This window comes from Mirounga leonina, unplaced genomic scaffold (genome assembly GCF_011800145.1).
Source record: "Mirounga leonina isolate KUSES-001 unplaced genomic scaffold, KU_Mleo_1.0 Mir_129, whole genome shotgun sequence".
Lineage (NCBI taxonomy): Eukaryota > Metazoa > Chordata > Mammalia > Carnivora > Phocidae > Mirounga > Mirounga leonina.
Genome location: NW_023270323.1, coordinates 69,660,548 through 69,678,298, shown reverse-complemented (window position 1 = coordinate 69,678,298; position 17,751 = coordinate 69,660,548). Strand labels below are relative to the sequence as shown.

Here is a 17,751-nt window from a genome sequence, read left to right as displayed (position 1 = left end):
ATTTATTTATTTATTTATTTATTTATTTATTTATTTATTTATTTATTACCAGTAATACATGTTTATTGGGAAAAAGTTTAAAATTACAGATGGTATATATTTTTAAAGTCATCTGCAACTCTGTTATCCAAACTGGGACCCTCACTCATTTTTAAGTAGTTGTGTCACGGACTCCTTGCTAGAAGCATCTTTGGAGATTTGCCCATAAGTGATGGCTTAGAACAAGGATGCGGACAGAAAAATTTTCTCAAAGAACACAGAGGCTGGAATTCAAGAATCCTTTTCCTGTCTCCTTCTGTCACCACCTTCTCCCACCAACCCTGTCAGAAAGGCAGAAGGACAGATTCCAGGAACATTCGCCGAGGGCTTTTGTCTCAAAATGACCTGAATTCCCCCTCAGTCAGCTGGCTCCTCTCTGGAAATTGCCAGAAAATAACACAAGCTTTCTACCGCAGTTAGATGGGAAAACAAGCCGAACAAAGGAGCGAGAACAACCATAAAAGAATCATTGCAGACATCTGACCAGTCTCAGTTATTCAAAGATATTTCGTGTTGGGAAAATAGAACACTAAACACCTAGGAGAAGATTGGGGAATGTACATGGGTCTTATCCTCAACATCCCCTGTTTTTCTCATTTTAATCATTCCCCTTTCTTTCATTAATGGCCATCAGTCAGCCTCATTCATACCGACTGCAGGCTCCAGGTGAGCTCACTTTCTCCACCTGGGAAGAAGGTAAAAACGTACCTTCCATCTGGACTTGTACAGTGGCCCATGTTGAAGGAAGTGATTTGTAAGCCAGCACCTGTCATTCTGAGCATCAGCTCATGGGACCTTAAATTTGGGGATCATATTTGAAATCACTTAGACCTTTTCTCCAACCACAAGGTTTAATATATTCAGCATGATTCTTTAAATTACCAGCTCCTCGGGGACCCTTGTTGTATCTTAAAAGTTCTGTGGCTTTGCAAGAAAGCTGCTTGTCCCCACGGGAGCCTGAAGTGAATGTCAGGGATATAGACGTCGACTGAAGTTGAAATCACTCCATGCCAGACATACTTCCCAGTTTATCAAACTTTTGTCCAGCTGTTGCAGTGTGATTGTGTAATAGGCAAGTAGAAGTTTAAATACATTTATATAGATTAGACCTTCTACTGATTCTGCTGTTATCCCCTTATAAATCCCACCCAGAGACAAATGCTATTAACATTTGGCTGTATATCCTTCAAGTCCTTTTCTTTTTTCCCATATGCACACTCACACTCCTGATGAAATATATACAGAATTTCTTCACATATGTTCTAACCAGTGGAATGAACAGAGAGTCACAGTACTTTTATGGATGACCTTAAAAATATCAGCATGTTTTTTCCTGGTTAGTGCCCCCTTGTGACATATTTATTAAAAACCTAAAGGGTGCACTTCTACCTCTATGTTACTTCAAAATACACTCCCTCTCTATCCATCAATGTGTTACCCAAAGGGTGTCCGTTTTATTGTAACACTGGATGTAAATATTTATATATCTGTGGAAAGAGATCATCTTAACGGCATAATTGCTGTTAATAATCACTTTCCCCCTGGAAAGTATTCATGCGGGGCTACCATATTGGTGAAGATGGAGTGACTACACCTAGAACCGCTGTGCCCGGCTGGTCACGGTAGTTGGCCAGAAGTGAGCCTGAGATGGCCCATTCCAGAAGCCTGGGGGTGCTGGTAGCTGCTTCTAAGGATCTCTCTCTTTCTTGACTCACATTTAGCAAAATCAGATTCAGCTACAGTTTAATGAACCACATTCCTTACTATCCACCCTTCTGCAGAGGCCAGCCACTCCCATTGGACCCTGTTGTTTTCTTACCTCATTTTTATGAAACAGAGAGCCACTCACTGGCTAGATTCTTACCTAGGATTTGTTCTGTGCAAAGGACGTGTGGTCTTCCTGCTAATGGCTACCAGCCTTTCCCAGAGAGTCTCTACCCTCCCTTCTGCCCCTGACCCTATGGCTCAGCCCTCTCTCAGGAAGCTTCTGAAGAGAAGAAGGCAAATCATCAACAGGAAAGATGGAGGTCTCTCATCGCAGGTTGCTGCTCTGTTGTGTCTTGATCATTAGCTGACATTCATAGCATGTGTCTGTGACGTGTTTGAGCCACACATTTGTTTTCATTTCCACACGTTATCATCAAACATCCCTTCTCAGTATTTATTTCTGTGGCTTTACAAGTGAAATGAAACACAATCGGGCCATACTTTAAGTTGTTCACTCCTGGACTTGACCTTTCTCTGTGTTGTCACTGCAGGAGAGGAAGCTGTGTGGATGCTGAGTGGTCCATGCGTACTTTTGTTGCTAATGGAGGGGCTGCTTGTATTGGGGAATTGAACCATAGATGTCGTGTACTGCTGACTGATCTTTCTTTTTTTTCCTTTTCTTTCTTGTCATAGGCCTATCAGGCTTCTTCAGTGTGTGAAAAATCCTGGGGATTCATCTTGCTGATCTTACATATGAGCCAGTCAGCACGGTCGTTTCAGATCTTTGAGCCTTGCAGTATATACTGGCATGTGTGATTCAGGAGACACGCTGCTGGGAAGCTGAAGACTTGGGGGAGGGGGATCTTCTGTCATGATGCCAACACTAGAGTTAGAAGCCTTTCCCCCAAACTTTTAAAATAACATGTTATTGGCGTAGTTTTTATTTTGATTTCCTAAAACTCATGAAAAAAATTATGGTGTATTAGAATGAAAATTTTATATTAAGTTATTTCATTTTAATTTTCATAGGTGCTTTTATGTTGTTTATATGTTGGTAGCATCCTTTCTGTTGAAAATGACTATACCAAACCTCTCTTACTGGTGCAGGTAATTAAGAGAAAGTAAATGACCATGAATGACCTTGTCTCAGGATATATTTTTGTACCCTTTCTACAAATAAAGTATAAATGCCGTGGTTATGGGTCATGTTGGGAAACGAATTCTATAGGATATAAGCTACTCATGTGCTTTACCTCCCACTCTTCCAACAGCCCTATGAGGTTGGTACTGTTAACTCCCATTTGTTGGTTAAGAAATGGAAGTTCAGAGAGGTTATGTAATTTGCCTAAAGTCATACATTTAGTTCAAGGTAGAGGCTGGATTTCAACTCAGCTCTGTCTGACTCCAAAATATATATGCTCTCTTTCTAGGCCTATAATACCAGCTGACATGCTTTATGTTCTCTTCTAATAAATGCATGTTGGGTTAAATTGAATATAATAGAATCTGAACTGTGGTTTTTCTTTTTAAAGATTTTATTTATTTATTTGACAGAGAGAGAGACAGCGAGAAAGGGAACACAGGCAGGGGGAGTGGGAGAGGGAGAAGCAGGCTTCCCACAGAGCAGGGAGCCCAGTGCGGGGCTCCATCCCAGGATCCTGGGACCATGACCCTGTTCAATGAACAGACACTTAATGACTGAGCCACCCAGATGCCCCCGAACTGTGGTTTTTCTGGGTATCTTCAAAAACAGATACATTTTTTTCCCTCTTCATCCTCTTCCTTCTCCTCCTGCTCAGTGTCTTACATATATAATAGGCAGTTAAAATATATATATTTGTTCCTGATACTGGGAATTTGTTCTCCCTTTTTTTCTTGATTAGTCTTGCTTGGGGATTTATCACTTTTATTACTCTTTCAAAGAACTAACTTTTAGTTTTGTTTTCTCTTTCTGTTTAATTGGTTTTCACTCTTCTCTTTATTATTAGGGATATAAAAATTTCTTCTAATTTCCTTGGGTTTCCTTATTCAGCTTCTTAAGATGGAAGCTTAGATCATTGATTTTTCAGCACACTTTTTTTTCCTATATATCACTTAGTACTATAAATTTTCCTCTGAATGCTGCTTTAGCTGCAGATCTTAAATTTGGTATGTCTCTTTTTATTATCATTTAGTTAAAAATATTTTCAAATTTAATTGTTATTTAGAAATGTGTGGACTTAGTCTTAGAAAATATATTGTAAGACCTAAGGAGTGATTGTGGAAGCAGCTAAAGGTCAGCAGCATTCCTGTTCTCGAGCTATTGAACAAAGTGGCCCGGTAGGAGCAGGATCCCATGATCCCCAAGGACAGGGCATAAGTTAGGAGTTATGAAAGAATGTGACACTCAGTCCCCCCTTTCTGCACTTGATGAATGCTAGCCCAAACATCCCACTCTTCCCTTATCCCAAGACTGAACTCCCTGCATGCCTATGTGTAGGGGAGAGTGCAAGCCTGCTTCAAGATATTTGCCATCCCTTTGCACTCTTTCCCATGATTTGAGGCATCTGTCCTTGCTTTTCTGATAAAAAAAACAAAATAAAAGTTATGTGCAAGATTCAGCTGCTGCTGCTCTCCTTTGCAGAGGCAGCCCTGCACGGCTGCTCAGATTGGTGTCTGAGAACTTTATTTCAGCGCGCGATGACAGAAATGTGTTGCCTAATTTTCAAACATCTGGAGATTTTCTAGGTTTTTTTTTCCTAAGTGTAGATTTGTTGTTGGGCGCCTGGGTGGCTCAGTTGGTTAAGTGGCTGCCTTCAGCTCAGGTCATGACCCTGGAGTCTAGGATCGAGTCCCACATCGGGCTCCCTGCTCAGCTGGGAGTCTGCTTCTCCCTCTGACCCCACCCCCCTCATGTGCTCTCTCTGTCTCTCTCAAATAAATAAATAAAATCTTTAAAAAAATGTAGATTTGTTGAAGAATAAACTAATTTGAGGGTCTCTCAGGGAACGCATTAGTTTTGTTGAAAACAGCATAAATTTTGGAGTCAGCTGTTTCTAGGTTCATATTTTGGCATTGCTCTGTAATTGTGAATGAAATACTTACCTTCTTTGAACTTTGGCTCCCTTGCCACTCAAATAAGGATTATCATTTACCCCCCTGAAGGTGTGGTGGGACTAAAAGATGACAACAATTAACAGCGTAGTTTGGTGCCTCATAGGTCAGCAAGCATTCCACAAAGGTTGGCCCCTTTCTGCTGGCCCCTGGCTGGCAGTCCAGTTTCCTTCAGGAGTCATGGCAGCTGTAGCCACTGTGGGCAGTCCACAGATTCTTCTTATGTGGCCCCCATGTACACATATGCACATCCTCACAGGCTTTAGTTTGGGCTGGACATGAAGATGGATGCTCAAGACCAGTTCTGATTAAGGCTCAGGCTTGCCCCAGGGTTCAATGAACTCCATCTGCAGAATGTCTTCAGTGATAAGTCCCTGCTAACCCCCTGGGTGACCTGGCTGTTTTCCTCTCAGGACCCTTTCTGCCTTACTGTTGGGCCTTCTTGATGATTTCTGGACTCTCTAATGTATTTTCCTTCTTCCCCAGGATACCCCTTGAAGTGTCAGAAAAATTTTGTTCTTTACATCCCCTTCCACAGATGAAACAGATAGAGTAGCAGTCAGTTTGCAAGAGGCTTCCCCCAAGAAGGCTCAGTTGAGTGTTCAAGTTCAAAGCTGGTGGAGACTAAGAGGAGGCTGATCCCAAGGTTTTCACACTGTGCACAGAGTACCCCAGCGAGCTCTGGGAGTATAGGGGGACTGGGGCACTCTTTCCTTGTATGCCATCTCTGTATCTTCATTCCCATGATGCCCATCCCTGCCCCCTGTCTCTCTGCATTTCCAACTTTGGGTATCTTTGCATGACCGTGACTGTGACCATGCAGCCATCTCTAGTCCTAAGGACCTTCTGGCCTACATGTATGAATATATCCTTCATATCCCTCTTCTTATAAGTGACATCCTCACTGAATTACTGACTGCTCATAGCCTCATACTTTACTCATCAACCTGCTGCTCCCTGTCTCCCCACTCCATTCATGCTTGCTCTAGAATATGCTCTTACCATCCCAACTTGTACCCACCATCATACTTAACCCAAAGGATGTAACCTAGGACCTAAGTTCCCCTTTTCTCACTCCCGAAGGCTCACTATTTTCTTTCTGTAGTGGTTCTTGACCTTAGAATATTTGAGACACTCTTTAAATACAGTTCTGAAATTTTAGGTTGAATACTTGAAAGAAGACACACACATAAACACATGCATATATATATATATAGCTCTTGTTGGAAACAAGCTCAGCTCATGTCTGCACACTCCCTGATACAAAGGACCCAGCAGGAGCAGTGCTGATTTACTTCCTGGCATCTCATTTCTCCTTAAACAATTCCTACGACTGTGACTTGAGTTTCTCAGGTAGAATCCATACTACACAGAAGGTTCGTTTTTTAAAAGGCAAGGATATATGTTACTCATGGCAAATTAAAACTGTATGAAGTAAGACGTTAAAGTAAACCTAGAGTATGCCATAACTTTGAAAGGCATTATGGGAATGCAGTGTTAACCCAGGCATTCTCTCAGTTTTTAAAAAATAATGAAGCAGTTTATTTATACTACTAAGAGTTGTCATTTTTTTTTTAAAGATTTTATTTATTTATTTGACAGAGAGAGACACAGCGAGAGAGGGAACACAAGCAGGGGGAGTGGGAGAGGGAGAAGCAGGCTCCCCGCAGAGCAGGGAGCCCGATGCGGGACTCTATCCCAGGACCCTGGGATCATGACCTGAGCTGAAGGCAGTCGCTTAACCAACTGAGCCACCCAGGCGCCCCTAAGAGTTGTCATTTTTAACACATATGTTTTTAAACAATTCATCGGGAACTCAGTAGCTGGGTGTGCTTCCCTGAGAGGCAGTGGTTTGCTGGCTTTCACATCATACTCACAAAACACAGAAGGCTTTGTACTGGTCCCTGACAGGGCATTTATCCTCGAACTTGATTCACATAGATGCACAGTGCCGTTCATCTTCTGATTGAAGTGTAAGCTGCCCAAGGTAGTGAAAACCATGCAATTAACTCATAGTGACCCACTGGAGCAAATTCATGGCTTCTGTGAATCTCAGGTTCAAAATGTACTTATAATAGACATAAATAAATTACACAAACAATAAAAGAATAATAAAAGACTTTGTGCAATCATTTTTTTAAACAGTTATCTCTGCAAATACCAGATGATCTCATGTATATTTGGAATTTTAAAAAGTCAGACTCATAATAACAGAGAGTAGAGTGGTGGTTGCCAGGGGCTGGGGGTGGGAGAAACAAGGAGACAAACCTGGTCGGGGGTCTGAACTTTTAGTTATAGGAGAAATACTTAATGTACAGCATGGTGACTATAGTTAATAATAGTGTATTGTTTACTTCAAATTTGCTAAGAGAGTAGATCTCGAGTGTTCATATCACACACACACACAATTATGTGAGGTGATATGTTAATTAGCTTAATTGTGGTAATTGTTTCCCAGTGTTTATGTATATCAAAACATCACATGTATACTTTAAATACATACAATTTTTGGGGCGCCTGGGTGGCTCAGTTGGTTAAGCGACTGCCTTCAGCTCAGGTCATGATCCCAGGGTCCTGGGATCGAGCCCCACATCGGGCTCCCTGCTCGGCCGGAAGCCTGCTTCATCCTCTCCCACTACCCCTGCTTGTGTTCCCTCTCACACTGTCTCTCTCTCTCTCTCCCTGTCAATTAAATAAATAAATAAAATCTTTAAAAAAAAAATACATACAATTTTTTTGGTCAATCATAACTCAATAAAGCTGGAAAAAAAAAACCCACAGTCACTTCTGGCTTGAAGAGAGAATCAAGTAAGTGATGCACTGCCAAAGGCAGTAAGTCCTCTCGTGCACCCCATCCCAAGACCAGGGGAGTTGGACAGCTGGAAACAGGATGTATCATCACCCTGAGTGTGTCTCATAGGTGAGGGAGGTGGGAATAGATGCCCAAAAGAGTCTGAACTTACAGTCTGTTGAAAGGCCAAAAGTCGTTATACACCCCTTTTTATCCTTTGAGATATTGAAGAAGGAATAGTGCTGTTTGTCTTCTAGCAAGAATCTCAGCTTTGAGAAACACCTTTGTTCTCTATGGAAGAAAATTTACCTTGAGACCTCCCAGGAGTTTAATGTGATAACATAGCGCAATGTGTGATTCTTAATAAGGTCCATAAATGTGAAACACCATTTAAAGGCTTGATGCACAATGCAGACCTGCAGAGAAGAGAAAACTAATGTGTGATGTATCAAGCACTTCACATTTAATATCAGCCAGTGATCTCAGCCACAACAATGGAATGCAACTCTGGCTGGAAATAAATTTCTAGACAATATCAACAGCTTATAGATTCTCCAGGAGGGCAAGAAAACAGTTTGGAAGCCTCTTAGCCAAGGACAACACCCAAAATTACTCCACAGACCGGTCAGATAGAGGAGTTGTTCTTGTCCTGAGGACACTTGGCTGTCATTTCGTCACTGCCAGATGGCAGCCACTGCTGTGTCTGGGAATAGAAGTAGAGTAGTCTCCCCCGCCGCTCTGTGAGGGATACGTTCCAAGACCCCCGATGTATGCCTGAGACTGTGGATAATACTGAGCCCTACGTATACTATGTTTTTTCCTATACATACCTATGGTAAAGTTTATAAATGAAGCTCAGTAAGAGATTAACAATAATAACTATGAATAAAATAGAACAATTATGACTATACTGTAATGAAAGTTATGTGAATGTGATCTTTCTCTCAAAATACCTTGTTGTATTATACTCACCCTTCTTGTGATGATGCAAGATGTCAAAATGCCTGTGTGATGAGATGGAGTGAGGTGAATGATGTAGGCTTTGTGACCTAGTGTTAGCCTACTGCCGACCTGCTGACAATCGGTCAGAAAGAGGATCACCTGCTTCTGGACTGTGGCTGACCAGAGTGACTGAAACCATGGATAAGGGGGGGCTACTGTAACCAAAGTGTGTGGTGCCTGCCTCCTCGTCTCACTAGACTCAGATTCATGGCTGTGCAGATCTGTCTGTTGTATGGGCCTGATACATGTCAAATGCTTAGAACAGAGCTCAGTTTCTCTACCTATAAAATGAAGGAGTAATAGTGCTTACCTCTGGGTTGTTTTGAGCATTGAACAAGATGATAGATGTACAATTCTCCAAATAGCGCTTAACACATAGTAAGAGCTCTATTAAAGTTAGGTGTTTTTTTTTTTAATTAAAAAAAAAAGGTTGGAACTGTTTTTATTCTGGAGGAAATTCCTTGACAAACCTACTTGGTTTAGAAGCTGAGACCCTGGGGGCAATGGAGAACAGGGTAGGGATGGCCCTCTTGCCAACCAGCAGGGTTGTCCCATCCCTAGCTGGATGTTGATGAACATTATCAACAGAACCTCCCTTCCCCTCCCCTGCAACCCCCCCACTGCCCCAAGTCTAAGAATTTGACATTTGTAACTTTAATTTTTCAAGCCGACCAGGAGGACAACATTGGCATTGCCAACCCAACCCCTGCTTTCTAGTCATAATAAAGGTGTGCAGCTCTCCTTGGTAGATGAAATCAGAAGGAAAAGGGTGCTGGAAGTAGACATGGTCTCCTGTGTAACGAGCAAACAGAAAGAACACTGGAAAAGGGTAAGACTGAGAAGAAATGGGATAACCAACCCAAGCCTTAACTTGGAACCGAATAAATCTCCCTTTGTGAATGACACAATAATCACTCCAGTTTCGTCTGAGTTGCCTTCCAAGAATTTCCCTGAATGGGTAGAACAGTGAGATCCATGTTGGCTGTTGGAGGGAGAAAAGCCCCTCTGGGAGCCACTGAGTCTGATTACTCTGTGTTGCTCAGTCTTATGACTTTGGCTCATGGCCATGGAAGTTGGGGGCTTCTCCAGGCACAGCTTGGTTGGACTGGTGAGATGTGAAGAAGGAAGCTCTGTGTGGTGGCGTTAGGTGTCCTTTCTGCTGTCAGCTTTCTGGAACATGGGGATGAGTCATTGAGTCTGTGTGTCAGGTGGGTAATGGTAAAGATGGGTTATTTTTTCAGTGTCACCCATGACCATTACCAAGTCAAATACTTTCATCATGAAAAGATGAGATGAAGTAGACGTTTCTGTAATAACTTATTACAGAATCATGAAACACTTATGGAACATTATGGCTGCAGAGCAGTGACTCCATTCCTTCACTTGATAAGCAAGAAAACAGTCCTCCTGGGAGTCATGGAGGGTAGGTGTTGAGTTGTAGGCAGTAGCCTAGGAGTCAAGGATGTCCTCCCTGGATGTCTCCCTTTCTTCTCACAAAGCCTAAAAACCCACAAATGGGAATGGTGGAGATTGCTGACTGTTGCCTAGTGTCCATTATTTCCTCCTCTTCTTAAATAGTATTCTCCAACCCCCATTATTAACTAGGAACATGGTTTCCCGACCACAGAATACATTCTCAGCTGTGTCTGGATCTGACCAATGGGATGTAAACAGACATGATTAATGCAATTGTTTGGTTGTCTTAGAGACAAAGCCACTTGCCCCAGATTTTCCATTTCCCCCTTCCCTTTGCTGAAAAACACTGAAACTCCAGTAGCAGCCTTAGACCTAGAGATGGAAGCCACAGGCAGAGGACAGCAAGTCCCTTCCCTCATCCCCATCCATGTTCACCCTGAATCTCATCCCAGGATGCAAAACTTGGTCTGCTTTATCCTCAACCTCTGGGCATGTCATAGAAACTCAGAAAGTATTTGCTCCCGTCTCCATGATACCCTGTTTGATTCTTGCCTCTGCATCCCAGTTCCCTCTTCCAGACTTGGCTTTACTGGCCACTTCAGCCTCACTATTGAAAAAACTGATATACTGTTTATTCGTTTAGTCACCACTATTAGTCAGTTGTTTTCTTGGTCTCAGATGCTAGTGACAGAATATTGATAGAAACAGACAAGGGCTGCTTCATGGAGCTTATGGCCTACTCCCTGTGGGTTCAAGGGGGAAGCTCTTTGCCGCAGCTTGGGCCTAGAAGTGATTACCCTGCCCTGCTTCACAGTTGCCCTCTGTGTTGACTGGGAAACCCATTTTTCAAGAGAACTGAGGATGACATGATTAGGATTGTCAAGGACCCAGATGTGCTCCGTGAGCAAAAAACACATTGCTGGCTGGCAGGAAGCACAGGATGAAAGCTTCCCCAAAGAGGTGGATTGGTTAGTTTTCCTTTAAAACAGTTTTATTAGGGGTGCCTAGGTGGCTCAGTCGGTTAAGTGTCCAACCCATGATTTCGGCTCAGGTCATGATCTTGGGGTCCTGGGATTGAGCCCTGTGTTGGGCTTTGTGCTCAGCGGGGAGTCTGCTTAAGGATTCTCTCCCTCTCCCTCTGCCCCTCCCTGCCCCCCACCCCATTCATGCACGTGCTCGCTCTCTCTCTAAGATAAATAAATAAATCTTTAAAAAAAATAAAATGGTTTTATTAGCCAAGTTGCCATTTCTTCAATGTAAAGCAATACAGATAATAAAAAACAAAAGTAAAATAATCTATAAATCTTACCACCCAGGGGTCACTACTCTTAACATCTATGTATATATTACACACTTTTCATGTAAATCACATTTTTCATATAAATCATACATGCACAGCTAAGGAGGTTTTTTTCACATTTTAGAATTTCTGAAATCAGGATACGTCTAGAAACAATGTATTTAGAAAGCAACATGTCATGGTTTAATTGGCAGTATGTTTCTTCTTAGTGATGAGTAAATTAATAGCCCATCTTACAACTGATGACATTTGAGATCTAATGAAGTAGATACATGTTTAGAGAAATGCCATCACCCTGCAGTGACCTGAATTTTTCAATTAATATGTTACGAACATCACCCTAAGTCAATAGAGTTTTACCTTGTCATTTTTAATCGGCAAAGAATATTCCACCATGTAATTGTACCATAATTTGCTTATCCATCCCCTATTTTGCCTCATTTATTTTATTTCCATTAAAAATGTAAGCATAGTAAAGGTCCCTGAGTGGCTCTGTTGGTTAAGAGTCCGACTCTTGGTTTCAGCTCAGGTTGTGATCTCAGGGTTGTGAGATGGAACCCTGTGTGGGGCTCTGCACTCAGAGAGTCTCCTTGGGACTTTCTCTCCCTCTTCTTCTCCCCCTGCGCTCCTGTGTGTTCTCTCTTTCAAGTAAATAAATAAATCTTTTTTTTAAAAAAAGTAACCATAGTAGAAGAGGCTATATGTAGTGGGAGGCTGTGCATGTTTGGAGGTAGATGTGTTTGGATAACAGATGCCTGTTTCATTCTTCTAATTTTTTTAAGATTTTATTTATTTATTTGAGAACGAGAACATGTGAGAGGGAACACAGCAGGGGGAGCGGCAGGCAGAGGGAGAAGCAGGCTCCCCACTGAGCAGGGAACCCGATGTGGGGCTCGATCCCAGGACCCTGGGATCATGACCTGAGCCAAAGACAGACCCTTAACGACTGAGCCACCCAGGCATCCCTGTTATCATTCTTATTGTCCATCCATGTACACTTTGCTTGTCTGAGGACTCAGGAGAAAGACTCTCAGCACTGACATTCCTGGCACTTCACTGTTCTGATTCCTGGAAATTAGGAGCAATCTTGTGACTGTGAGCCCAGACATATTCTTCAAGGTGTCCTCCAAAGGCTTCACCCACGTGTTTGAAATTATCAGAAGAGATCAATAAAATTGTGTTTTTTAAAAAAGATTTTATTTATTTATTTGACAGAGAGAGACAGCGAGAGAGGGAACACAAGCAGGGGGAGCGGGAGAAGGAGAAGCAGGCTTCCCGCTGAGCAGGGAGCCCGACATGGGGCTCGATCTCAGGACTCTAGGATCATGACCTGAGCTGAAGGCAGATGCTTAACGACTGAGCCACCCAGGCGCCCCAAAATTGTGTTTTTTCTATAAGCTGGGATGTATTGGGGTTTAAAATAGAATCTAATCTTTGAATTGAATAGAAATGTCAATATATAGTTTAAAAAATAGTTGATAGAGGGGCGCCTGGGTGGCTCAGTCATTAAGCGTCTGTCTTCAGCTCAGGTCATGATCCCAGGGTCCTAGGTTCGAGCCCCGCTTCGGGCTTCCTGCTCGGCAGGAAGCCTGCTTCTCCCTCTTCCGCTCCCCCTGCTTGTGTTCCCTCTCTCGTTGTGGCTCTCTCTGTCAAATAAATAATAAATGAAATCTTTAAAAAAATAGTTGATAGAAATATATTTTATCTGAATGAATTATGTACGGAAGAAAAAAAGTTGGTAGAATTAGATGGAAATCTTCATAAATGACAAAGTGTTTGAAAATGTAGATATCAACATGGGGTTTTCCTCTTGAGTTAATTTAACCCAAGTGAGACATTAAATTCATGCAATCTTACCAAACTGGACATACACATGTATGTTTTTAATCGGAAACTTAGAAACGAATAGGACACTTTGGGGCCAGGTAAAGAGTGTTATCCATGTCCGTTCTACTTGGCAGAGTCAGGAGAGGGTGAATTAAAAAGTCACTGAGGACACAAAATTTAGGGAGACGTCACTCTCTGGGCCATGCAATTCCCCAGGTGTCACATTTGCCTCTCCTAGTCCTGCCCCTGCCATTCAGTGTGTAGCTTATCAATGGATGGTGTTAAAAAAGAAAAGGTTTTTTGTTGTTTTTGATTTAAGAGGCAGTCTTTAAGGATTCTACGCTGAAAATTTCAAAATGTGTAAAGGTTTTTGGAATATACTGATTAATATTTAAAGGAACCATAAAGAAGACTCACTGGAAATAGTCTGAACATTGAGAAAATTCAGTTAATATCACTGAAATGCTCCTAACATAATTCCAGGAAACATGATTCAGTTTATAATAATACCTCTTAGATACTGTCAGATAAGAAAACTGACTGCTTCTTATTCTTTAAAGTGGTGTAATAATTAACAATGTTCAATTACTTTCATTCTTTTCATGAATTCATGACTATAAAAAATTAATAGGGCAATTCATAAAGCGATATATCTTTTCTTTAAATGTTTCTTTCAGAAGTGTTTTGTTTTGTTGTTAAAGGTTTTTCATTCATAAGTCAAACAACAATCCCTCCAAAGGGAACCGATAGCCTATCTGCTCAGACCAAAGAGTGAGTTCAGGATGGCAGCCACTGGTATTTCTAATACACAAAACAGATAAAATCCTCAGAAAGTACATGCAAAAAGCTCTCCTATACAGATGGCCACAGAACATGACCATTTGACAAATTTTACCGGTGATGGCAATGGGACTCCAGATGTTCCCAAACTCTACCACCCAACTTGAGCTCTCATTTTAGGCTCGATATTTTGCTTTTCCAGTTCTGCTAATGACACAAGAGTGATTTAAATCCTTGATGTATTAATTATAGTCAAGGACACATCCTACAACAAATCAGTCTGGAATTTCATACCCAACACAGTGCGATCTATATCCAATAGTTTTGGGGAGCTCTTTCACCAGTAAACTTGCAATGCTGACCATCTTCAGATTATACTGCTTGACTAAGGAAGGCAAGATTTGCATTGTTTTGCCAATGCCAATTGTATCTATAACAACCAAGACATTCTTTCCAGTTAAAGTTGCAAAATCATCTCCATAAATTTATTTTATGGCCCCAATTGAATGGTCATTACAATAGCTCTTTGGTCTCATAAAATCTGCAGTCAGGAGTTGGATATATTACTATTTCTGTTCAGTGCTTTGTTATAATCCAGCAAGTCAGTAGAGAATTTACAGCCCCCCTGGGGCATGCAGATATCCCAGCTGGGCTGCCATGTGATAGCCTCCTATCTTCACAGATTTTCAAGTATAAGCCATTTTGTTCTGTCCATGATTAGTCCTTTAGGAATAAGCACCTTTTCAAAATCCTCGGGGTAATGATTAGCTATACAAACTAAATCTAGGTCATAACCTGGTTCAGCATCACCAGCTGTGATTCAGGGCTGTGGGCCACCATAATGGAACTAGCTGAGGACGGGGAGCACACAGGATTGTTTTTTAACTAGCCATTTGAAATTCTCATATTGTTAACACAGGTTGGAGGACCAGGCCACCTCACAGCAGTCCCTTTTAGTAGGAAGAGCACTGGACTTGTATGCAGGCTGACCAATTTGCCTTGGTTTGCCCAGGACTGTCCCAATATTAACATTGACAGTCCCTCATCTCTGGAATCCCCTCAATCCCAGGCAAACGGGACAACTGGTCATCCTAACTTGGAGTCAGAGTACCAACTCTGTTATTAAAATTGTATGACTTTGAGCATGCTGCTTCATTTGCTCATGGAATGTTTCTTCATGGGTACAATAGAGGGAGTGGCAGCTCTCTTTCAGGCCTGTTGTGAAGATGCTGGGTGAAAACAGTGCCTCATCCTTGGATTCTGGTATCTAAGCACTGCCAGCTCCCAGGGACTCAGTGTGATGGTCTGCCGCGCTGTGAGATGGGGTCCTCCGTACCAATACGGCCCTGGCTGACTTGTATATATAAGGTGTTTGTGACTCAGCTATTTGTAACCCAAGGACTCTTTTTCCCTTTTTCCTAAAAGAAAATTCTGAGCCGTGGTAGTTTGAGATATTACCCCACCTAAAGCCTGACATCTGATTTTGGTGATAAATGTGTCTTGTGTTTGGTTATGGGACTGTAGTGTATCTTTGAGTTTTTAATGTATTCATTGTCACATCAGGGGATTTATAAGAAACACTTGATGTTTAATGCATTTGTAGAAAACCATTTTGAGTTCTTGAGTTATAACATGGGTATCACCTGATATTCAAGAAAGTCAGGAGAGGGCGCCTGGGTGGCTCAGTCGTTAAGCGTCTGCCTTCGGCTCAGGTCATGATCCCAGGGTCGTGGGATCGAGTCCCACGTCGGGCTCCCTGTTCGGCGGGAGGCCTGCTTCTTCCTCTCCCACTCCCCCTGCTTGTGTTCCTGCTCTCGCTGTCTCTCTCTCTCTGTCAAATAAATAAATAAATAAATAAATAAATAAATAAAAAGAAAGTCAGGAGAAGCAAGGCTGAGTTTTAAACTAGGGAAAGGGATCTGGGCTTTTCCATTTTCTGAGTTGTTACAGGCATCGTCCCGGGAGCTGGTTACTGGATCTACTGCAAATATTGGGGTTGATTTGAAGGGCAGGTGGTTAGGTTTTCTGTGTACTTTGTTTTTAAATTTTTTTTTTCTTTGCTGAAGACTAATGGCTATTTTTCAGCAAAGGCCAGTGGATGAAAACCCAGAAAAGAAGAGGATGAGTGTTGGCTGAGTGTGTGACCCAAGTGGATGGAAGTTCGATATAAGAATATTCTGGAGGGATGCCTGGGTGATTCAGTCGGTTAAGCATCTGCCTTCAACTCAGGTCATGATCTCAGGGTCCTGGGATTGAGCCCCATGTTGGGCTCCCTGCTCAGCAGGGAGTCTGCCTCTCCCTCTCCCTCTGATCCTCCTCCCCACTTGTGCTTTCTCTATCTCTCTCTGTCTCAAATAAATAAATAAAATCTTAAAAAAAAAAGAATATTCTGGAAAGTTAAAAATGCCAAACAAAGACAAGCTCTTACCTGTTTCTTCAAATCCAAGAAGCTCATTCATTTCACTTTTTCACATTTCAAAAGTTCAGAGTATTTTAAATTTGGTGTCTTTTCTGAAAAGTTGTTATTTATTGATGATCCATTTAACAATTAATGGCCATTTATAGTAGAGAAAATATGTTATTCCAATAATTCCAATATCCTACTGCTTCCCACTTTTATCCAAGTCCATAAAAGCTCAGTGGTTGATTAAAGTCCATCATCTCCACATAAAAAGAAAAAGAAAACAGAACAAAACTTAATGTAGCCTGTTAAAAAAATAAATAAATAAAAAATAAAAAACTATACATGTATATATGTAACAGGTAGTATACAGATTTAGGAGAGATGAACACTGAAGCCAGAAATTGGTACCAGGCTTAGAGCTCACCGGAATAATTTTTCCCTTGGTCCTGCTCTGTCTCCAGAATCAGTGTCAGTGTGACATAGATCAAACCCAGTCACCTATCTGCAGCACAGACTCCCCCACTCAAAGGTGATTCTCCCCACTGGGGAGGGTATGTGCTCTGGTAAGTGCTGTGAATTGTGCAAGACTGTTGAATCTCAGATCTGTACCTCTGAAACAAATAATGCAATATATGTTAAGAAAAAAAAAAGAAGAAGAAGAAGGTGGCAGGAGGGGAAGAATGAAGCGGGGGAAATCGGAGGGGTAGACGAACCATGAGAGACGACGGACTCTGAAAAACAAACTGAGGGTTCTAGAGGGGAGGGGGGTGGGAAGATGGGTTAGCCTGGTGGTGGGTATTGAGGAGGGCACGTTCTGCATGGAGCACTGAGTGTTATACACAAACAATGAATCATGGAACACTTCATCTAAAACTCATGATGTAATGTATGGGGATTAACATAAGAATAAAAAAAAAAGGTGATTCTCCCATATCTGGCAGCTCTCTGAGCCAGACTCTTGCTGACAGCACACTCCCCCCAAAAAACTTCTCTGGCTGACCTAGAAATCTCCTTAATGGCCAGTGGAAATGTTCACTCTGAAAACTTAGCCGTTAATCTAAGATTTCCTATCCAAATATCCTGATGAATAATGCCGTTAAGAGCAAGTGGTAAAGGAATGACACAGAGTGCCTTCTCAGTGATCATCTTCCTTCCCTTCTCCCTCCCTTTCCAGCCACCTCTCCAGGGATTGTGTCTTTTCATACTGTCCAACACAGGACCTTGAGGAACAACCAAACCAGAGGATAATAACCACAACAGCAAGAACAGCCCAGTGCTGACTCCTCAACAGTCTTAAAATCTCCCTTCATCTTCGCCACGATCCTGCACAGTGGCTGCTATTATGATTCCTTCCAAAAAGGAAACAAGGAAGGATCAAAGCTTAGAAAGATT

General features: G+C 41.9%; 1 protein-coding gene and 1 pseudogene across 1 annotated transcript in view; one reads left to right on the top strand and one right to left on the bottom strand.

Moving 5' to 3' along the window:
- CD38 (CD38 molecule) overlaps positions 1 to 3,027 on the top strand; it is a 41,000-nt gene extending 37,973 nt beyond the window's left edge. The window contains exon 8 of the mRNA XM_035005266.1: positions 2,440 to 3,027. Coding sequence (XP_034861157.1) covers positions 2,440 to 2,491 — 52 coding nt within the window. The 3' untranslated portion in view covers positions 2,492 to 3,027. The remainder of the gene's footprint in view (positions 1 to 2,439) is intronic.
- Positions 3,028 to 13,976: 10,949 nt separating this feature from the next.
- LOC118010168 lies at positions 13,977 to 16,414 on the bottom strand (annotated as a pseudogene).
- Between the last annotated feature and the right edge of the window lie 1,337 nt (positions 16,415 to 17,751).